The 22,554-nt window shown below is 43.9% G+C and overlaps 1 protein-coding gene across 3 annotated transcripts; it reads left to right on the top strand.

The window, feature by feature from the left end:
• The first annotated feature begins 22 nt into the window (after window positions 1-22).
• Window positions 23-21,145, top strand: LSM12 (LSM12 homolog). 3 transcript variants are annotated; one of them, XM_070483336.1, is made up of 6 exons: window positions 23-218; window positions 2,528-2,792; window positions 4,610-4,743; window positions 17,950-18,059; window positions 19,461-19,587; window positions 20,371-21,145. In XM_070483336.1, the coding sequence occupies exons 2-6, from the start codon at window positions 2,669-2,671 to the stop codon at window positions 20,461-20,463; spliced, it is 588 nt and encodes a 195-aa protein (XP_070339437.1). In that variant the 5' UTR covers window positions 23-218; window positions 2,528-2,668; the 3' UTR covers window positions 20,464-21,145. The 3 variants fall into 3 exon arrangements, with proteins under 3 accessions (XP_070339437.1, XP_014704821.1, XP_044600704.1); XM_014849335.3 differs by lacking the exon at window positions 23-218 and adding an exon at window positions 478-571; XM_044744769.2 differs by lacking the exons at window positions 23-218; window positions 4,610-4,743 and having other exon boundaries at window positions 2,586-2,752.
• Window positions 21,146-22,554: the final 1,409 nt, after the last annotated feature.

Below are 22,554 nucleotides of genomic sequence, written 5' to 3'. Positions count from 1 at the left end.
CTGCTGTTCCGGGTCAAGGGACGGGCTAACTTGCGGATCGGCAGCGCGTCTAGGGTCCCTGCTTTGCTGCTGCGAAGATGGATGTGTAATCTCCAGGGCCAGGATTCCTTCCAGACCAGACCTCTCTTCTCCAGTCCCGCTACCCTCCGCAGATGTTCTGAGATCTCTTGGAGAGAGGGCTACCGACACTCCCTTCTCCAGGGAACCAGGCCTCCCCGGTTGGTGCTGCAGCGGGACTCTTAATTTGCACATACAGCTAATCAGTCCTCCCGCAGCCCGAGACTCTCTCGCCCGAATTCATCCACTATTGATTTGGAGGCTGACAGATAAGCCTTCCCTAAAGACTTGCCAATTCTTACACATAGCACAGTCTAAGTTACACTTCCAGTTCTAAGCTTGCCTTGCCCAACCTCCCTCCGCCTCTCACTTCCGTCTTCTTGCCTTCCAAAACCCCGTTGGGTTGATAAACCATGAGATAGTAACTGGCTACATATGGGAAGAGGAAGGCACACACCCACGACAAAATTTGGAATAATCATCTGGAGGAACACACACAAAATAGAAATCTCAGGTATTCTAGGTGAAGTCCTGCCTAGAGGCAGAGGTGGGGTGGGAAGGAGACTGTTGAAGCGGCTCCTCAGTTCCTTCCTACCTCAAGCAACTTTGTTCTTGGAGAGTTTTCTGATGGGTGGATGAAAATAAGAATGTAAATCTGGGCTCTTCTTGGAAAGAGATTAATTTTACTAAATAAAAAGCTCTGGAGAAGGGAAGCTGGATATGAATCTCATTTCCTTCCCTTGCTATTTTTTAATTTAATTAATTAATTATTTTTTTTGCTGAGGAAGATTTGCCCTGAACTACCATCTGTGCCAATCTTCCTCTATTTTTTAGTATGTGGGCCACTGCCACAGCATGGCTGCTAACAGAGGGGTGTAGGTCTGTGCCTGGGAACTGAACCCGGACCTCTGAAGCAGACTGCACTGAACTTAGTCACTAGGCCACTGGGGCTGGCCAGCTAAATGTTTTTCAGTTGACCCAAAGAGAAAGGCTAAATTTTCTAAGTCCTGGAAAGTTTCCTCTGTCTCTAGCCAGACAACCTTTACCAGGCTGTCCCCACACTTCTTTTCATAATATTTGTGAGTTACTTCATGTTCCTTGAAATCACCATGCTCTCTCTTCTTAGCGGTTCTGGCACATGGAGTTCCCTCTGCCTAAAGCATGGCCATACCTTGCAGGTCCTTCAGGTCTCAGATTTTTCACTTCTTCAGGGAAGCCTTTCCTACTAGTGCCTGGCAGTCATATGTGAAAACCTATAATCACGACGTCATATAAAAAGTGGAGTGGCAATTACATATGACTTGTTATGGGGGCTGGACAGGAAGGTTCTCTGAAGAGACACAAGTATAAGGGGGCAGTGTGTTTATTTCTATTACAATGATTGTACTAATATACACCCAACATTAGGAAGTTGATGTCTCTTGCGGGGCAAGGAAACACTTCTGAACTTTGTTCAGGTTAAGTAGTGCCAGGGCTGGCCCTTTGCCTCCATCTGGACTAGAGGAAGGTCAACTTGTTGTGACTCATACCTGAGACTCCAGACTTTCTATACTAAGGGGGTAGGTGGGTTAGGGGTGTCAATTGGTAATGGTAGGGCTTGAAAATGTATCTGCACAGTACTTACAGGTTAAGAAAACTACTTTGTATATCAGACTACAAACATTAATGGGGAGGCCCCAAACTCCTACCCCAAAGCCCCCTTTGTCACTACCACTGCTCCTCACTTCTGCCCTTTGACTGGTTTTCTAGGGGAGAGGGCAAGAGGGGAGATGGGAAAGCATCTTGAGTTCCAAGGGTGATGGGTGATCATGGAGGAATTACTATTTATTAGATCTACCACATGCCAGGCATTTGTACATATATCTCTCTTAACCTCCTAACTACTCTATGAGGTATTATCTAATATAGTATAGCAGTAAGTAGCACTGTCTTTGGAGACAGGTAGACTGAATCCTTGCTAGTTGTGCGACCCTAGACAAGTTTAGTCTAAGACTTAATTTCTTCACCTGTAAAATGAGGGTATTGATTCTTACCTCAAAGGGTTGTCGGATGCTCAATAAGTGATAATACAGAAGGCATAAAGAAACAGGAGCAGGTTTAGTAATTTGCTCAAGGTCATATAACTTAGTAAGTGGGAGACCTGGAATTCCGATTCCGGTTTAGCCAATTCTATAGCCAATATTCTTTCCATTACCACTTTGTAACTAAGTACAATCATTTTGAGGAAGTTTCATTAAGTCCTCTGGGCCTCGGATTCCTCATATGTAAAATACAGAGTTCATTCATTAAACTCTTGTGTCAAGGTGTGCAACGTAATGGAGACTGCAGCTCCCTCCTCCTTTCCCTTTCCATTCCACGTGGGTCATTTATCTTTAACTTCTAAAATGGACCCCTACAAGCACTTTACCATGCGGGCGCAGCTGCACAAACACAATTATTCAGATTCCCGTTTATTTCCTCTTCCACCTAGGCTCCCGCCCCACCCAGCACCAGGCCACGCCCTGGCGTGTGACGTCAGCACGCCCCGTGCGTCGCGGCGCGGCGCTCACTGGGGGCCCGGCTTTCGCCCGCTGCTGCCGCCGCCGCCGCCGGCCGCGGCTGCTCTCCCAAGATGGCGGCTCCTCCGGGCGAGTACTTCAGCGTTGGGAGCCAGGTGTCGTGCCGGACGTGCCAGGAGCAGCGGCTGCAGGGCGAGGTGGTAGCCTTCGACTACCAGTCCAAAATGCTGGCTTTAAGTATCCTTCCCTGCGCGGAGCCCGAGGCCGGGCCGGCGTGTCTGTGTGGTGGTGGGGGGGTGGGGGACGGCGGCGGCAGCTGGGGCCCTCTCCGGGCCTAGGGGCGACCGGCTACCGCGGCGCCCCGAGCGCATGCGCACGGCCCTTGAGTTCCCCTCCCCCTCTCGCGGTCCCTCGGTCCCCTTTGGGGATCTTGTCTCCCATCCCTTGTGGGAGCTGGGCCTCGAGCGAGGGTCGGTGGGTGGAGGGGGGCTTGACACGCGGATGGCCTTTCGGGAGGAAAGATAGGAGAGGGGACACAGTGATGAGCAGAGGGGGTGGTCGTGGGAGGGGGCTGGTGGATTGGAGCCCGGATGGAAGGGGGGCGGGTAAAATCATGTGAGGAGGGGGTGTGTAGAGTAAGGAACTGCTAGTAGGGCCGGGGTGTGGAGTTTACAAGGGGGTGTCTCCTGATGGGATTTGGTCCAAGGAAGGGCGGCGGGATGGTGACCAAATGGGCCTCGCTTGTTTTGGGGGAAAGTAACTGCAGGACAGAGTTTGTCTCTGAACTGGGCATAGGGGCTTGTTTTGCTGGTGCGTGTGTATGCGTGGTGCCATTGGGGACGGCGAGTGTTGAATTTTGGGTTTCTCAGCCGTTTGAAAATTGCTGTTTTGGGGATGTTTGCATTGGAAACCTGGTCCAGGGGAAAGACCATGTTTTTCAGGGGCTTATGTAGGGATGCGTGGGTTACAGGTGAAAGAGTAAGTTATCTTCTCTTGCTCAGCCCTGCACATGGAGTCCTGACTTTTCCATGGTGGTATCCTCCCTTTTGAAATTGGCAACGTTAAACAGAATGGAAAAGCTGGCCTGCTTCTTTGGAGTGGAAGTGATTTCGGAATTACTCCAGGAAACTCAATCTTGGAAACAAAATACTTCCTGGTTGTGATAAATGTGCTACCCCTTCCCCTTTTATTTGAGCCACAGGTGGATTTATTTGGATTTTTTTTTTGAACAGTAATCCTTTATGGCTTCTTTCAAAAGGAAAAGTTTCCTACTGAGTGTGCTGCATTTGAGTGGCAAGTATCTTAATTCATTTAACCACTACTGGGTTTCTAGCTTATTAGGAAGATGTCCTCGAGACTAATTACAGCAAGACCATTTGCTTTTTTTTTTAAATACAAGAATTCATACCTGAACCAAATAAGACGTTACACATTAGTAGTTTATGTGGAAGGGTTTTGGAATGAGGAATTGCTTTACTTTTAATTGGCATACAGTATGCTTTTGATAAATGGTTGGAGAATGAGTGAATGAATGAATGAATAAATGGGTTCACTAGCTGGGTCACCTCGAATGAGTACTGTATTTTCACTTTCTGGTATTGTAGTTTTCTCCTGTGCAAAATGGGAAATCTCAAATCTGAAAAAGTGAAAAGAGCACTCTTTAGTTATAGGTAGTATTATGGCAAGAACAGAAAGTGCCTCTCCTGTGTGGTTCATTAGGTTCAAGACGAACAGCATACATACGGCGTTAAAACTGCGTTATTCCTCTCCGTAAAGCCGGTAGAGAGAAGGTGACAGAAACTCTTTTGAGGCTTCCACTTTTGGATCGTATTTGGCTTTGAAGAGCTTGAGATCTTTTGGTTATGGGGTTGAGCGGGAGGAAGGTGACAGGCAGAAATTTCCTGAGGAGAGCTGTGGTTCTTGTGAGGCTCCGTGTCTCTTGCTCGTGGCACACCTTTTACACAAGCCTTGTGTGATTTGTGTTTTCCATGCCCCTTTCAGGATGTGTCAGTGCTGTGCTTGCCCCTATTTCCTTAACTTTATTTTCTCACCAGAATGTCCCTCTTCCAGTGGAAAGCCCAACCACGCAGACATCTTGCTCATAAACTTACAGTATGTTTCAGAAGTGGAAATAATTAATGACCGAACAGAAACCCCTCCTCCCCTAGCTTCACTCAATGTTAGTAAGGTAAGGACTTGAGGGCAGTTCTGGCTCTCTGAAATGGTGGGAAAATTGAGTCTCATTGACTCTTGCTTGGTAATACATACATTGTCCATTGTTTGTTTTTCATTTTTTCATTGACTTATAATTGCTTGATCTTTTAAAAAATATATCAGTTTAGTTTTTCTCTTTATTCCTGGATAGCTTCAGAAGATTTTAAGACACATCATAATGCCCAGAGTTGAGAGCTTGCTTTTGTCCTTTGTGAAAGAGGGCTTTTTAAAAAAACATCTGACATCTATGCATGAACTTCTGGTGTTGGTGGGGTTGAGTAGGGGTGTTGCCTCTGAACCTCCTGAAAGCGTGTGTGTGCGCACACATGAACGTGTGTGTTTCCTGGGTGAAGATATGGAGTATTTTTCAGATTCTCAGGAATTCATGACCTACAAAAATTTGAGAACCACTGCCTTGGGGCTTCATTTTTGTATTTAAGTTTGAATTTTGAGGTCTATCAAAATTCACGGGTTAGGGTATTTTAATCTTGAATGTACAAATTGATGTTTGGGATTCCCCCATCACTGTTTTGATTTTTCAGTTCTATCAGCCAGTGTTCATGTTGGTCAGTAATAATAATACCCCGAGCCCCATTGTAACCATTGCTGTCCCCTATACTTGGAACATTCTTCCTTCCAGAACGGCTGGAGCCTCATTCATCAGGACTTAGTTAAATGGCACTTCTTCCAAGAAATCTTCTCTGATTACCCAGGCTGAAGTAATTTGCCCCCATTATTCGCTCTTCTAGTACTTTATCCTTCAGAGCTAAGATGACTTATCATTTGTAGTCCAACCTGGGAGGTTTTTGAAAGTACAGGGTGGGTGTTCTTGTTTTACACTGGGACAAGTATAGATCTATAGATGTGTGTGTCCTGGGCAAATTGGGACCTAAGGTTACCCTGTTCGTAGCCTTTTTGTAATTGTAATTGTATGTCATTTATTTACTTTTCTTTCTCACCAAACTTTGTTCTCTGAGGATGGGAACCATACCTGCTTTCTTCATCACTGAATGTAAAGAGGCTTGCAACAAATAAATATTTGTTAGGCCTTTGATTTTAGTAGCAGTTGCTTTCCTTAAGTCTCTTGAATTAGTGTGGTGAAAGTTTTTCCCTCTAGAGGAGTCTTGTAATAAGGTATATTCTCTTGCCTCTCTTGGGAATGTAGTGTGTTCACTACAGTTCAGCAAAGCAAGGAAACACTCAGGCAGCTGAAACAATAGAGGGTAACTGAGGCTAGCAGAGTGTAGTTACCTCAGATCTGGAGCTGCCTTCTTTCCATATTCCAAGGAAATGCTACACGTTTTCCAGTGATTGCTGAGGACAGATTCAGAAGGGTCTTGGTTTCATACTAAAGGCTGTTGCATACAGAACATCCCATTCTTGGAAGCCAATAGGCTTTTGAAACTCTGGCTTAGTAAGATACCTCCTGCTGGAGTATAGGAGCTCTTTGGGTGATCTTCTATTAGCTGAAGAGATTTTAAAAGATTCAAGTGAAATAGTTTATTGAGGAGAAAACTAGGCTGTAAATTATCATTTGGTGTTTGTAGGGTGTGAGAAGTCTGTCACTAAATAACTGGACTGTCAGTGAGTAGTAGAGGAAAGATCATCTGAAAGAGGGATTTTTTTTTTTTTGAAGATTGGCACCTGCGCTAACAACTGTTGCCAATCTTTTTTTTTTCTGCTTTTTCTCCCCAAAGCCCCCCATACATAGTTGTCTATTTTAGTTGTAGGTCCTTCTAGTTGTGGCATGTGGGACGCCGCCTCAGCATGGCCTGATGAGCGGTGCCATGTCTGCGCTCAGGATCCGAACTGGTGAAACCGTGGGCCGCTAAAGCAGAGCGTGCGAACTTAACCACTTGGCCACGGGGCCGGCCCTGGGATGATTTTCTTAAATTTAAAAGATACTAAGTTTCTGCTCTTGTGACCAACAAGTGCCACCATTTATCTGAGAGGGCTTGGAGTGAATGGGTGGGGCTGTTAAGTGGGAGCTGTTCAGAAGCAATTCTCTTATAGTTAATCTCAAATAGAACTAGTTTCTTGGTTGTTTAGTTTGCGGATTATCTTTGCCTTTAGGATTTTGCTTTCTGCTGGTCAGTTTTAGTTGTTTACTAGCATTGTTGTAAACTAATTGTTTACCCACTCTTTCAAGAAAGCAGCAGGAAGTAATAGGTTGGGGAATACCAGAAATCTTTACTTTTCTTACTTTGTGGCCTGCTTGCCAAGTCTTGAAAAAGGTTTTCTGGAAGAGGAGTCAGAAACTAAAAACTAAAATTAGGTTGGAGGGCTATCTTTGGATTTCATTTATTCCTTCTTCCGTTTGTAGAGATGTTTATGAGTAAGCTGTACTGGCTTTTCCCTTGAAACCACCCTTGGAGGATGCTTTGTGATTCCTCCTTGGATTCACTTAGAGTTAGAAGAGCCTCCTGGGCTCTTACTGAAAACAGCCAATCTGGGCTGCTGTTTACATGTTGCTTGAATGACATGAGAAGTTCATCTCACTTAAGTGCATGGACTTGGATTTTTTTAAGATGGAGGATTGTTTAAGCATGTTAGAAGGGAACTGAAGTGCTCTGAGATCCCTAGAAGAAAACTGTTGATGCTTGCAGACTAGGGGAGCACTACGTCTGTACTCCACTTCCAGTGGAAGATACTGTCACATGTTGGCTCGTCTTGCTGACATAGTAAGTGCTCTGTTTAATTAAACCTCTTGATATAAACTGGATATTTGTTTACTCCAACCCAGGAGGAAATGGAAGAGAAGGCTTTTTAAAGGAAATACTTAATTCCAGCCCAAGTAGAGAAAGTATGAACTAGCAGTTCTTGGAGATGAGCCTGTTTTGTGTTCTACTGACAGCTTACTGCAGGCTAAGAAATCCTGTCTATCTACAGCAGTGGGATGTAAGAGGAAGCTTGGAAGAGGACAGTGGGATTGCAGAAGGTGAAAGTTTTGAATATCATTTTAACTTCTCCACATTAACGTTGTACCCTGTAGAAGTGTTCCGAATTTCCTGAAGACAGAAACATTTAAATAAAAGTACAAAAGCACACCAAAGCTATTCATAAGTGAGGTCCAGATTATTCACCATGTGGCTCATTAACTTATTCTCTTATGAGGAAGGCTTTAATATTGCTAGAGGATGAGAGCCCTCGGGTCCACATGCTAGGGTGAAGGAAGGTGTTTCTTAACAAGTTCCTTTGAATTGACTCTAGATCTTGTTCTCTGGGGATGAAGATTGCCTATGGGTTAGTAGTGCTCTTAGATGATTTGGGACATGTCAACATTAACAAGGTTTTTTTATGTAGCACTTATCAAACATTTACTGAAAATCTATTTTGTGCAAGACATTGTGGTAAGTTCTGCTGAGGACCATGGCTTACATTTTTCTAGTGCTTTACAGTTTACAAAGAGCTTTGACACATCTCATGTCATCCTCACAATCATTCTGTGTGATCGTTAGAGTATATTTTATTTTTAGTTTAACTGATGAGAAAACAGGTATCAAATAGTGTAGGAACTACTATTTTTACATGCCTCCCTCTGAACTAGCGGTTGGTAGACATCTCATTGAATCTCAACAACAGTTTTGATGGTGTGGGTTACCATCACCATCTTACAGAAGAATAAACTGAGGCTCAGAGAGGATGAGTCACTAGCTTAAAGTCATACAACTAGTAAGTGATAGAGCTTAGATTTGAATTCAGGTCTGATATTTTGATGGCAAAATCCCATGTTTTTTCTACTACTGTGTGCTTAGCCCAGGGAGCTTATAGAGTAGTTGGGTGAAATGAAATGAGTACCCAAATATCTATAATCCTAAATAGTTTCTAAGTAAAGAGAAACATCTGTGTTGTGTGGTCAGGAGCAGTGTGGTCTAGTAGAAAGAATAAAGGAACTGAGCAGATAAGTCTTCAAAATCACTTCTCTGCCTCTTAACCTTACTCAGCATCAGTTTCCTCACTGTAAAAATGGGATAATCTTAATATCTATCTCAGAATTGTTAGGATTAGGTCAAGTTGGCTAGAGTTGGCAAATGTTAGTTCTGTTCTCCTGCATTAGCTGTTTGTAGCCAACTGATGTTCCCTGAATTATGGGATAGGGGCAAGATGGAGGAGAGGGGGAGTCTGACAAAGGGAAGACAGCCACAAACACTGACACTACTATTACTATGTCAGTCCTCCCTAGCATTGGAGCTGACATTCATTCAGATATCACAACTTGCCAACCCAAGATTGGGGAAAGTCAAAATTGTATTGGATACATTAGTATGTAATATCTTAAAATTAAATAATGATGTTTTAAGAGACCTCTTGTTGGTGACCAGAGTGAACTTGAATTTCCAGGGCAGTGTTATCAAATGACATAGTTAAGTGGACATTTGCCTGAGTGTTGGAGGTTAGAGTGAACAGTAACAGAACCTAGGAGGCTGTGCTTTTCAACCTCTGAGACTCTTAGGAAAGAACTCACTGACAACAGCCAAGGCAACTGTATGTATTCATTTGCTTAGATAAATGCATCGAGTGCATTGAATGAGATGTAAGTCATCACTTTGCAGAGTTGAAGAAGACTTTCTGGAGGAGATATTTGTGTGTTGTGAGGGGAGGCAGGAAAAGGGACAAAACATAGAAAATTGAAATCCACAGATAAGGTGTCCACCTCCCTTGTCAGACGACTGACTAATTTGTCAGCTGCTTTTATCCATTTATGACCCATTTATACCTTACTAACAAGCAGTGAGTGATCACACGGAACTAGAAAGAAAAGATTCAGAGTTTATCATCAGTTCCTGGTAATGAAGAATAAGTTGGCAGCCTTTGGATAAAAATGGTATTTGGAGATTGATCAGGGAGTAGAAGGACCTGGTAAGGCTGAGAAAATGGAAGAGTCGCAAAGTTCACTTTTAAAAGAAACTGACATCAGTACTTACCTTTAGGTATGATGTTACCCTGAGGGAAGAATTGACTTGATTTTTGTTTTGAGTTCTACCACTTTCAAAGCTAGGATTTAGCATAACCTTATGACTTTCTGGTGCTTTGAGGGTTAATCCTAAAGTATGATTAAATTCCTGGAGTAGTTGATAGTTGTTGCATTGTGGCCTATGTTCATGGACCTGTGCTGTTAGCCAGGCCCTGACCATATCTTGACCCTAATGTGTTGAGGTATGGAATTATCACCAAGTAGAATCCATGACTTGGCCACCCTGTGTTTGGGTATCTGTATACTGGTAGGAGGTAGAGGATGTTCATATTATGTGTAAATGTGGGAAACAACTACTTGTCTAGGGAAAGCAAGACTTTTCTGTCAGATAAAATTTTTCTGACTTCTACAAGCTATATATATATATATATATATATATATATATATAAAACCTTTTGGGTCACTTGATTGGAATATGTTGTCAAGGCCACAGTCCCAGGTTAGTCCACCAGTAAGTTTTGCATCTGGCTATGAGCAGACAGCTGTTTCCTCACAGAAGTGTCATGAAGATGCAAGTAGGGGGTGAAGAGGAAGAGTCCATCACTGCTGAGTGATAGGGAGCGTGTTAAGTAGTGAGTGGTGTCAGATGAAGTCAGAGGTAGTGATTGACTGCCATTTTAGAAAAATCACTAGGCTTTTGTTGGAGGTCATATTCAGCGGCATTCAAACTTTGAAGTCAACCTGACAGAGCCATAGTGGGGGGTGCAGTGCTCCAGGCTAGGGCTCATGACTCATTTCAGGCTATAGTGCGTGGCAGCCAGCTGACTCACTGGGGCCTTCATGAGGTCTAGGATTTGGTTCAGATGGGGGCTTTCTTGACGTCATGGGGGTGTGGGGAGAATCGCTGTCCACCTGAAAGGACAAATTGTTGAGCTCAAGTGACTGGCAGAATTGTACCGTGGGTGTGTTGTTGCAGCTGCCTCTGCATTCTACCTTTTTGACATGGAGATGATTCAAAATAAGGACTTTACTGGTGGGTCAGTGGTGGTAACTCTTTTCAGTGTTAGGAAAGGGGCACTCTAACTGGTTTAATTTTCCTGGCAGAGAACAGGCTTGGGGGGCACAAAAAAAGCAAGTGGTACAGTCAAGTTCTAGCATTGGAGTTTTGAGACTAGCTTAGGTAAATACCAGAAACTACCCTGGAAAGTGAAGCAGATTGTACCTGAACTAGAAAATTAAAGGATCTGCACACTATGGCAAAAGCTAACAGGATGGTGTGTAGAATGTGGGGAGTTTGAAGAACTGGGTTCTTTTTACAGCTGGGCTGCTAATGAATTGTGTGACCCTGTGTTAGTCACTTATCCTCTGGGAACTGTTCTATGAATCTCTGATTGTCTAGGTTTCTCTTCCTTTTATCCACCTATCCTCTCCCTCGGCCCTCCCTCCCATGTGCTGGGAATGTCAGGATGATTAAGACACTGCTTTTGCCTTCAAGAACCTCTTGTTTGTTGGGCGTGGTGAGGGACAGCAGCAGTGAACTTAGTGATTAACATATAGCAGGGTCAGTGTTAATTGGAGGTGTGAGCAAGCTGCTAGGATAGCACAGAGCAAGGGGCAGCCAACTTGTTCGGTAAAGGGCCTGATAGTAAATGTTTTAGGCTTCGTGGGCTGTACGTTCTCTGTCACAACTACTCAATTGCCTTCGTAGCAGAAGGAGCCATAGAAGATATATGAACAGATGGGCATGGTCATTCCAGTAAAACTTAAGTAAAATAGGTGGTTGGCTGAATTTGGCCTACAGGCTGTATAGTTGGCCAACCCTTGGCTTAGAGAGTGAACATTTTAGGGATGGCTTTTCAGATGTAACAATGGAGTAGTCTTGAAGAATAAACGGTAATTAACTAGGTAAAAGGAAGGAAGTTAAGTAGAATCAAGCTGATTTGGAAGGTGCTCAGTTGGTCCATCTCTGCAATTTAGAAACATTTGCTGCCCTGTCAGTGAGCTAAACTGGAGGTCGTTAGTTCTCAGAAGGGAGGAAAGGGACTAGTTAAGTGCCAGAATTGATGTTCCAATAGTAGCCCTTCAGGAGGGGCCCCAGACGAATGGACTGAGGCTCAGGACGGGTTATGCATCTTGCTTAGGTTCGTGCATTGAGTGAGTGGTAGGCGCGGGTTGGAATCTCTTTTTTGGGGATAAGGAGATGGCTCTTCTGTTTTACTTTGCTTTCTTTGCTCTTTTCAAAGCCCAGGAAACAACAGTGCACGGTTCTTTCACTATCACTGAATAAAATCAACTTTTTATTCCATAAATGGAGTCCCCATTTTGGTGCAAAAAGTTAAAGGCATTTTTTAACTTATTATTCCAGTTATATTTTGGAGGATACTCTGTTTAGGACTTATGCCTCTAGCAGCTCTTACAGATACCAGAAGGGAGGGAACTCTGAGTTCATTGGCTAAGGAAGGTTGGATTACATGGATTTTTCTGAAATGACCCACAAGCCACCTTCTCTGTGCTAATACTAATGATGTTATAATAATAGTAATAATTTAATGGTTAATATTTGTACACTGCTTTACAGCTCCCCTAGTTCTTTCACCCACCGTATCTCCCTTAATCCTCATGGCCAATTTGAGCATGCACTCTCAGAGATAGGTTGTTGAGCTCAAATTTCAGTTTACATCCCGGCCAGTTTTCTCACTTGCAGAGCCATGTGGAGGTTCCACAGCAGTAATCGTTTCAGGGTCTTAGGACTAAGAAATTAACTCTTGTTGTCCAGGAGGTTTAGTTATCTGTTATAGCTGTAAATAATGTTTGGTGATACAATTTCAGATAACTTAGAAAAACTGTTGACTTTGCTGACAACTAGTTTTTGTTTTAAACCAGGTAAGAGAGAAAACTTTCCCGGTAGTGTGTGCTGTCTATGACTTGGGGCTGGTCTGCATTGTATGGCAGCAGTATGATGGTTTAACAAGTATTGTGTCAAGGCCTAGAGACTGAGGTGGCACTATGGCCCCTGGATTTGCAGGGTGTTTTTCATCGTAGCTCAAAGCACTCAGCATATCTTAACGTTCAGGTGCAGGAGACTTCCTTGACTTACCTTCTCTAGTCTTGGCACATCAGAAAATGATGGTCCAGGGAATACCTATCCTTATTGGCCTGAATTGCTTTCTTATACAGGATCTGTTCTCATAAAAGCATTCCTGTGAATTACCTTTAACAAAAGAAGTAAAGGATGTTCTTGAGGTTTAGAGTGAGACTGGGACCCTTTTCAGAAAAGAGAGGCCCCTCACTGAAAGGCAGACAGTTGGGTTCTGTATTAGGGACATTGATGGAAATGCCAGAGTTCGTTGATCAAAAAAGAAGGTGGCCGCTGAGTCTTAAAGTAGTTTCCTTTTTAAAAAATATTTTCTTTTGCATTCAAATTTGTAACTATACTTTCAACAGTAATTTAGACTTATTTGTTAGGTGCGTCTGTTTGAGTGTAGTACACGGTTGAGAACACAGCTCTGGAGTCAGCCTGTCTGGGTTCAAATCCAGACTCTCCTGCTTATGGCTTAGTGAACTTGGGTAAGTTTCTTAACAGCTGTGCCTTAGTTTCTCTGTCTATTAAAGGAGGAGTAATTTTAGTCCCTATCTCATAGGATCGTTGTTTGGATTAAATGTTTAATACATGTAAAGTATGTTAGCTCGGTGCCTAGCATGGAGTAAGCTCTCAACAACAAGTTAGCTCTTAGAATTTTAGGTTCACTGCCAGGCTTTGTTGGCTCTACCATTCCCCTGTTTTATTCAGTGTCTTAATTGATTGTTATGTATTCTAGGACACGGCTTCAAGTGGGATACTCTTATTTTTTGAGTTCCCAACTATCTGAGATTGTAAACAACAGTATTTTATTAGAAACTTTCAAACAGGAGCTTTCAGCTAGGGAACAGGAAGACTTCGGGTTGAAAGAAATAATTTTGAGAGCCTGCTTGTTGCTGGCTAAGGATGAGGGCTTTCCAAGAGTGTGCTCCAGAATTGAAACAGCAGGAGCAAGCATGGGCTCTCAGGGTGACAGTTGTTCTTGGCTGCCCTGTTCTGCCATCCCTCAGCCTCCGTCAGGCCTTGCAGGCAGCACCAGCAGTGTTGGGGCAGCAGCTGTGGTGCTGCGTAACCCCTCTGTGAGGGCAACTGGTTGGAAGGCCCAAACACAGAGAGGACGAACTGAGAGTGGCTCATTGGAGTCAGTAGGTCACCTCCAGCAGGTTCTTCTCTGGACTCTCCTTCCCTTGTTGTATCAGCTGTCACAGCCTGTTAAATACTTGCGGTAGGAATCCCTCTGGATTCCCCACAGCACCTGCGCTTTCACGGTCTGGGTGTGTGGAAATAAGATGGCCCAGCTGGTGACTAAATAACAAGATTAAATGCATATTGCTTGAATTTTGTTGTGGCTGCTGCTGCTTTTTTGTGTCACTGAGTGCAGGAAGAGATACTTTCTGTTGGTGTTCATTAATTCACTCACTCAGGGGTTACCCAGCAGCAGGCATGACTAGAAGCCTTTTAATATTGATGTGCTTTGGTATCAAGTTCATGCACTTTTCTCCAGTGCCCGCATCAAGGTTCTATATATAAAATGGCCACAGGAGGAAGTACTGGTTAGTAGACGAAGAATAACTGTTTTCACTGGGAATCATACAAAATCAAAGGAGAGGCAGGGAAGCACAGGTTGTCTTGTGCAGTCATTTTAATTGTCACATGTACATTAGTATCAAATATTTGTAGATTTGTGCTTCTCGGTTTGCCCGAAACCAGTGTGTTCTTGAAGTTGATGCCTTTAATCTTTGGGATTCTAAGCAGTTAGTGTTCCAGTTTTTATTGGAAGAGAGGCCAACAGCTAACATGCTTGCGTTGAAAATAGATGTAGTATATGGTGATAGTCAATGAATTTAGAAAATTGAAATCCTGATGATCCTCCCAAGCTTAAAAGGCACACCCTGCACCTTCTCTACTGAGGGCGTTTTATTGGTTCCCTCTGGTGTTTTGACAATAACCGTAAACTTACTAACTTGGAATAACTGGACCGTTTATAGATATGCATTAGTTTACAAAACTGTGATGTGGGGAAGTTTAGATCTGTGTAACAGCTAACTTGAGGGTAGAGTGATAGTCACTTTGCAAAAGGAAGCCTGTCCACATTTTTCATGAGTATTCAGGAACATGCCTGAAAAAGAGCAAGGTCATCTCCCTTTCCCTCTCACCTCCAATTTTGAGAAGAAACAGTTAAGATCCTTTTTTGCGGGGGGAATCTTCCTCATGCCTAATTGATGAGGCCGTCTGTGGGAGAAATTTACCCCTTTGTACAACTTCCTGGTGAAAGCAGATCTCTGTGGGTGAATATCAGATTTAAGCATTTTTCATATCGCCATGAAAGTACAATCTGTAAACTGACAGCTGAAGTTTTCAGGGTTTGCGGTGGGTCCAGACCCCCAAAGCACAGTTGCAGCTATCAGTAGAGTAGTTGAGGATATTAGGGCGAATTGAAGTACAGCCAGCTTACACTTACTTCTGCTGACTTTTCCGAGGCTCTCCCTTATATCATTTAGCAGTTGGGCTCTGTTTGCACTATGAGCTGAAATGGAGACTCATCTAGTCCATTCTTCTTTCCTTTCAGAGCTTTAGAAGAGATTGTACAACTGATATTTTGGGCGGGATGTTAGGGCTTTATTTTGAAATCATTGTGTTCTGTGACCATTGTGTTGCTGTTACTCAGGCCGTCCAAACTAATCACTTCTGGCTGAGATTTATATCCCTATATATTTTGCCTTTGGCAAAAATTCAAAAGTGGCCGCTCTCCCAGTGGCCTCCCCCCAGCCCCGCTCCCGCTTCTTGCTTAATTTCTCAATCCATTCTTAAACATTCGGTGTGATTGCCTGGTTTCCCTGAGCCAACTCCTCTCTTACTAAATGGGTTCATGTTATGTTTTTAACCTACTATGTAGATGACAAGGATATTTTACTCTGAGAACCCAAACTGTCTAGTTAACACAAGCTTTATAGAAGCAGCTTTGTCTGACCCAACATTGGGAGATGGTTTTGGTTTTCAGGGATAAACAGTTTTGAAAAGACCTCAAAGTGAGACCCTCCTCGCTGCTCATGGGGTAAACATCAGCCTGACCACTAGCTGCTTCCCAGAAGCTCTGGAGGCGCTTGGTTTATCCAAGGCAGCTCTTCTGCCCTCCAGTTTTCCCTTCTTTGCCTGGAGACTTCAGACTTTCTACAGGGTTGTTGGGAAAGTGAGGCTCAAGGAAACTCCTTGTTACCAAGGTTTTCTCAGTGACTGAGTAAGCTTTGCTTGTTGCTGCTTAAAATACACCACCAGCAGTTCTCTTTCCATAGGAACTGAGTGCTTTCAAGCCACGAGGCTTTCTTGCTGCGGGTGAGATTGCCAGTGCTCGGGGGAATGCTGTCAGCCCTGTCATTTGTTTCTCTGGAAAGTTGTCGCCTGTTGGAGCCAGAATGGCAGGACCAGGTTTGAAAGGTTATTTATTGACTGCTGTTGAATCTGTCTCTCTGCATGTCCCAGGGACCTTGTGAAAAAGGTGCTCTGGCTTCAAATCGCTGCAGAGTTTTGGCCTTTATTCCCTTTTTCACTTAGGGAGACTGAAATAACTGTGTGTATGAGCTAGCTCTTCTCTGCTCACACCCTGTCCTCCCTCCCACAGTCTTTAAAACTCAGAGGCAAGGATGAGACTCCCCAGTTCCCTATAACCCAGTCGAAGGCCTCCTTTTCTCCTTCATAGTCAAACCGATGCCTTAATAAAGTGCTTCACTTTACCAACAATTAGACACTTTGCTTACTTTTTCCCCTGTGGAACTGTATTTGGTTTACGGTTTGAGAGGTCACTGTTAAAGCAGGATATAAATGTTTAGGAATTCCAAGCATCTAGGTACTTTGGGAATGTGTTGGAGGTATGGTCTCTCTTTGTATTTAAGGAGCTGGTGTTTGGCGACAGATTGTGTGTTCTTGTGTGTGTGTTTGTGCATATGTCTTTGGTATGCTGCAGCATCCGTATAGTAAGATGTTTGTGTTCATGGGTCTGAAAATCTCCAAATTATTTGTTTGACTTTCAGATGTGTTATCTGCCCCTTTTTTAACCATCTTGTCCAGCATACTTGTTTTGTCTTACAACCAAGTCTGGGATGGGGACCAGAAATGTATTAGAAGGGCAATAGTGATTGACAGGGTAGCCACCCCTGTTGGGAGGGATTTACTAGATTTTAGTAGACTGCTAGATTTTCCTAGAATTTTTTTGGATCAGTTTGTGATTGTTCCACTAGAGGGCAGTTAAGGAACAGACATGAGGTAGATTGCAGACCATTCCTTTTTGCAAAGAGCAGGATAACTAGAGCTCAAGTTGAAGGTGGACATCTTCAACTTGGTTGAACCTAATCTATGTTAGGTTTACTTGAGTTTTGGCCCCCATCTGAACACGGATAATGATACTAGAGAGGTAGAGTCTTCAGAACCTCAAATTCTGGTCTATGAAGGTGTGGTAGACGTTAATTTCTAAACCTGAGGCTCTAGCACAGTAGCTGATAAAAATTCTTAATTCTCTCCTTTCATAGAAATGTGTGGGGGCCGGCCCTGTGGCCGAGTGGTTAAGTTCGCACGCTCTGCTGAGGCGGCCGGGGGTTTTTCCAGTTCGGATCCTGGGCACGGATATGGCACTGCTCGTGGGCCATGCTAAGGTTGCATCTCACATAGCACAACTAGAGGCACTCACAACTAGAAGATACAGTGATATACTGGGGGGCTTTGGGGAGAAGAAGAAGGGAAAAAATAAAAGATTGGCAACAGATGTTAGCTCAGGTGCCAATCTTTAAAAAAGAAGTATGTATTACCTTTTATCTCTAACCATCACTTCCCATCAGTTAGTTCCCCTGTCACATTCTGTACCTCTGTGCCATTGCCCTGCTCTCTTTTCTTCCTAGAAGTTGTCTTGTTTTTTTTTGTTGTCTGTCTCCCCTCCCCCTTCAGTGCTGTATCTCTAGCTTAGCACACTGAATGGCACATGGTAGGCACTCAATAGGTAGGAATGTTTGCCAGGAATAGCAGTAACTTTTCAGGTATATTGTGTGTGTTTTCGTTTGTTTCACTTTTGATCTCTGAGAAAACTGAATCTACCCAAACCAGTCTTTTCTGGCCTCCTTTCCTCAACTTAGGTCCTGACTGTTGGGAAGAATGAAGGTGAGTGCTTTTCTGAGTCTCTTTCCTCTCCCCTACCCTAGCTTGCCAGCAAAGCACGGACAGAGAAGGAGGAGAAGCTGAGCCAGGCCTATGCAATCAGCGCTGGTGTCTCCCTAGAGGGCCAGCAGCTCTTCCAGACCATACACAAGACGTGAGTTGGGGGAGCATAGGGGTCCCTTCTCTGGCGGGTGATGATGCCTCGTTGTGCTGTCTGGTGGTAATTATGTTTCTGAAAGTCACCAGGGAAGCTGGGTAGTGTGTTGGCAATACCTCGGTGTCCAGGGATGTGGGTGCTTGTCACCTTTCCATACAGAAGAATAGTGTAATCATGGACAAGTTGTCCTCTCTGAGCTTCAGTTTTTTCCTCTGTAAAACTTAGTTTTGGGTTAGATTATCCCTAAGGGTCACTTCCAGGCCTAGTATTCCATAACTTAGAATTAGTGATTTCTTTCTCTATTATTTTGATCTTGTACCTTTCTCTAAAAGCTGATGCAGTTTTATTAAGGGAAAGTTATATCTATCTCACTTTTCTCAGTTGTACATTGGGTGAACATAGAGAGTTAGAGAGAGCAGAAGGCCACCTTATTACCACCTCCTAAAAGACATTTTGTCACAGCAGAAGTCATTTGACTCTCCACTAGCTTCCCTAGCTGCTGAAAACTGAAACATTTGACACTCCCCCCCCCCCCCCCCCGCTGCCTTCTGTTACCCTATTTAACCACCTGGGTCTGGTGTACAGATGGCAGCTGGCATCAGAGCTGTTTGAGGCCATGGTGTGAGTATCTGAACATTTACAGGTATGTGCAGGAGCTCTCTTAGTAGTATCAGCTGCTCTGGGTGTCCCCAAGTGTGAACTGGAATGGGTTTTCCCGGTCTGGCAAGTGCCCAGCTGTCTGATAATTGAGAGGGGCCAGTTTGAGGAGCAGCTTCCATTTTGCGTGGTGGGGGCAGAGTACAGATCACAAGATGGGGAATTTGTTCTTCTGTCTTCCTAAACGTGCCGTTTGTCCCTAGGCCAGTTGTTGGCAAACCATAACCAGTGGGCCAAATCTCATTTGTTTACATATCATCGGTGGCTGCTTTTATGGTACAGCGGCAGAGTTCAGTAGAGTAGTGACAGAGATTGTATGGCCCACAAAGCCTGGCATATTTGTTATCTGACTCTTTATAGAAAAGTTTGCCAGCGTCTGCCCTAGGCTGCTACTTAGGTTGAATCTAGTGGCCTGAACCTAGCTATTTATTTGTAACTCAATTTGGTTTGGATTTCTGAGGCTGCCATCAAATTTTCTATGGTTTTCCAGGTTCCTAATACTTAAGAGTAATTCTTCTGGGCCCTCAAAATAAATATGCGTTGGTTTCATTGCTTTTCCCAGCCAGTGGTGCCCAGGAAATGTTTCTTGGCTACTCTTTCCTATGGGCTGCAGGCATCTAGTTGTTGGCTTAGTGGTGAACAGGGAACTTGGGATCAGCTTTCTGGAGTTGTTTATTCATCAGGCAGGAGGTGTGGGATGCCCACAAGAGGTAATTTTCACCTGTTCTCTTCTCTTTCCAGCATTAAAGACTGTAAATGGCAAGAAAAAAACATCGTAGTCATGGAAGAAGTTGTTATTACACCCCCATATCAAGTGGAAAACTGTAAAGGCAAAGAGGGGAGTGCACTGAGCCATGTACGCAAAATAGTAAGTAAAGGAGCCATGAAACTTTCAGGGAAAGGATGTTCCTCGGCCTTCGCCCCTCCAGCATCAGGGCAGGACGTTGTGCTGCAATCCCTGCCTCCTCTGACATAGCCGGCCTGCGAGCAGCCCTGCCTAACCACCCTGCCTCCCTGTACTGTGGTGCTCTGAAGCTGTGGCTTAGACACTTCTATGGGGGCAGAACCACTGGGCAGCGTGGAATAAAGCAAGTGGTCAACCCCATGTCCTCTGCAGTGTGGCTTTTTGGAATTAGCCAGACTGTTCCCAGGTATTGGGCCTGAGCAGTTCCTCTCATCCCAGGCTGGGTTCTCAGGAAGGGCTGGTTGGTATAAATCAGTTGCCTCTGACCCTGCATATGTCATCTGACTTTCTAGATTGAGTTGCAGCATTTGTAGAAACAAACTGAGCGTTGAGAGACCAATATTGTGGATGTAAAAAGTTTAAGATTGTAATTCCCCACCAGCTTTTTATTCTGCACTTGTGTGAAGAGGGAATTTGAGTCATAATAATCTCCCTTCATATTCTCTTTTAGATTATCGATTTACCTTCTTTTAGCCAATCTTAGCTGAAGCTGCAAAAAATGTGACTGACACAAGAGGCCCCCCCCTACCTTGTGGCTGTGAAGGCCTAGAGACAACAAGGGCAAAAGTGCCTGAATAGCCCACAAGCTGGACAACTGGGATGGGATGTCGAAGTCTGGAGTGAACTATTTGGGAGGCCTTATGTGCCCATCTCCTCTTCTGACCTAGACTGACTGGTTTCTTTCAGGTTGAAAAACATTTTAGAGACGTGGAAAGCCAAAAGATACTGCAGCGTTCACAAGCCCAACAACCACAGAAGGAAGCTGCCCTGTCATCCTGAGTCCACATACACGGAGGACTCTTCCAGCATCCAGCCAAGGAGGCGATGGTGGTGGCTTCAGCGGAGGCAGGCCGGGGGAGGGAAGGGATCCTATATTTCCTGTTGGCTCTTGTTAACAAAGGGTCAGCGTTTCCAAATCTTAGACTTGAACAAACAAAACACCCAACAAAAAAGAACAAGAGAATAATTTAAAAGTTGAATCATTACTTGACTAACAGACTTCGGTCCACCATGTCCTTTTCACAGCCCCCTTCTGGGACAGTCACCTTGTTAATTTTATTTTTGAAAATTCCTTTCCTGCTCTGCCCTTTCACCTCTGACTTTCCTTTCCTAGTCTGTCCTTGCCATTCTGTTTTTATAAGTGGCTATACTTGCCTTCTGAGTGACTGAAAGAAACTTTTACATCTTCTCTTCCAAAATAAAAGTAACAAGCTGACTGTGATACTTAAGTTGAGACTAGAGCAGCCGACAGAAGTCTCACTTTAAATTTTTCTTTTTTTTCTTTTTTTTTTTCTTCTTTTTTTGCACAGGGCATGGCTTGAATTAGTTTTATTTTTCTTAACTTTAAATATATATATGAAAATATATATTAAAATGTTCTCTAAATATTTTCTGCTTCTTGCAGGTCTCTTTTTACTAGATCATGGCCACTCTTCCCACCTCATTCCTCTGACAATAAAAATATATTGCCTTCCCCACCACCCATAGCCAGGCAACTGACTTGACTTAGTTCACAGGACGAATCTCCTGCAGCATTTCCTAGAGCCAGTGTATGCAGATGAGATTCGGCTTTGAGGGTTCCTGATGGCGTTTTAGTCTTTAACTGTGTGTGTACCAGTCTCACATTTGGCCAAAACCTCAGGATTCTCCTTCTGCCTTTTGTCTTACTTCACGGTACTAGAAGAACGTCCGCATCACTCTCCTGTCTCCTAGATGGGAGAATCAGCTGCCCTTTCTCGTGTGCCCTCTGCAGGAAGAAGTATTTTGCATGGCACATCTCAGCTCCTCCTTGAGGGATGATTTTCTTTCGTAAGAAACCTGGAGTCCACCTATCCCAACCTCTCTTTAAGTCTGTATCCAGAGCCACTAGCCCAGGAGAAAGCTTGGGTGACCTGTAGTTTCCTGCCAACCTCATGCTCTTATGCCCTTCCCCACCCCCCTAAATATTACAAGCTTAAGACAGTTTGTATGTGCTCAGCCGATGGGCAGAAAACCTGGAAAGAATTTCTGGACTTTAGCCCACCAGTTTGTCTGGTTTGACTAACCTGCTGAGAGCTAAGACTGGCACCAGTTGCCCCTGTGCCTTTACGGCGGTCCAGTGGGGCAGAGTGTGCCACTATCTGAATATCAGGCACCGAGTGGGACCTGGGTGATGCTCATGTGACTGGCTAGAGCTTCGGGGGTGGGGTGGGGGTTAACTACTATTTTTTGGCCATGATCTCTTTCCCCTTCCTTTTTTTTTTAATTAAATAAATGGATCAAAATTAAATAATTCAAGCCTTGCCTTCAAAATGAAATTTTTTTTTAGTATTGTTTAGCAAAAACAATAAAACCCAAATTTTTTTAACCATCACTCATGTCTCGGGTTTGTGCGTGCTTTAGAGGCCCTGGAGGGAGGGGCCTCTGAGGGTATGTGTGTTTGGTTTGACCTTTCCCTTTAGATTCTCTGCTTCCTTCTCTTTACCCTCTCTCCTTTCACCGCCTGAGAACTCATCCAGAAATAGAATGCAAAGCGTGTAGTTTAAGAAGAGGATCCAGGGTTGGGAGTTATGTGTAAGTGGAGTAGAGGAATAAAGGGGTTGGGTACATATATGAGATTGTTATGGGACTGTTTGGAGGAAAAATGAGAAAATACTGGAAAGTAAACTTTCACATCCACCTCCCATTGGCCAGAACCTGATTTAAAGTACCAAGCCTTTGATTTAGGCTGCATGGAAGTGTAGACTTCTGGAGAAGGTAAAAGAGGAAGAAGAGGAGAGACCTTGCAAGAACTAGAGAACCCAAGAAATGCAATTGAAGGAGTGAAGGTGATTAGTGGGAAATAGCAATCCCGGAAAGAAGTTCTTTGTCACATGTCCTGCGTCATCACTT

This window comes from Equus asinus, chromosome 13 (genome assembly GCF_041296235.1).
Source record: "Equus asinus isolate D_3611 breed Donkey chromosome 13, EquAss-T2T_v2, whole genome shotgun sequence".
Taxonomy (NCBI): domain Eukaryota; kingdom Metazoa; phylum Chordata; class Mammalia; order Perissodactyla; family Equidae; genus Equus; species Equus asinus.
The sequence above is the reverse complement of the archived record's forward strand: the minus strand, read 5'-3'. Positions and strand labels throughout refer to the sequence as shown.

Excerpts from the sequence above, each read along its gene's own strand:
- LSM12 (XM_070483336.1), top strand. The coding sequence starts at position 2,669 with ATGGCGGCTCCTCCGGGCGAGTACTTCAGCGTTGGGAGCCAGGTGTCG. Across the intron at positions 2,793-4,609 it reads GTCCAAAATGCTGGCTTTAA|AATGTCCCTCTTCCAGTGGA; the intron begins GTATCCTTCCCT and ends TTTTCTCACCAG. Across the intron at positions 18,060-19,460 it reads TTCCAGACCATACACAAGAC|CATTAAAGACTGTAAATGGC; the intron begins GTGAGTTGGGGG and ends TTCTCTTTCCAG.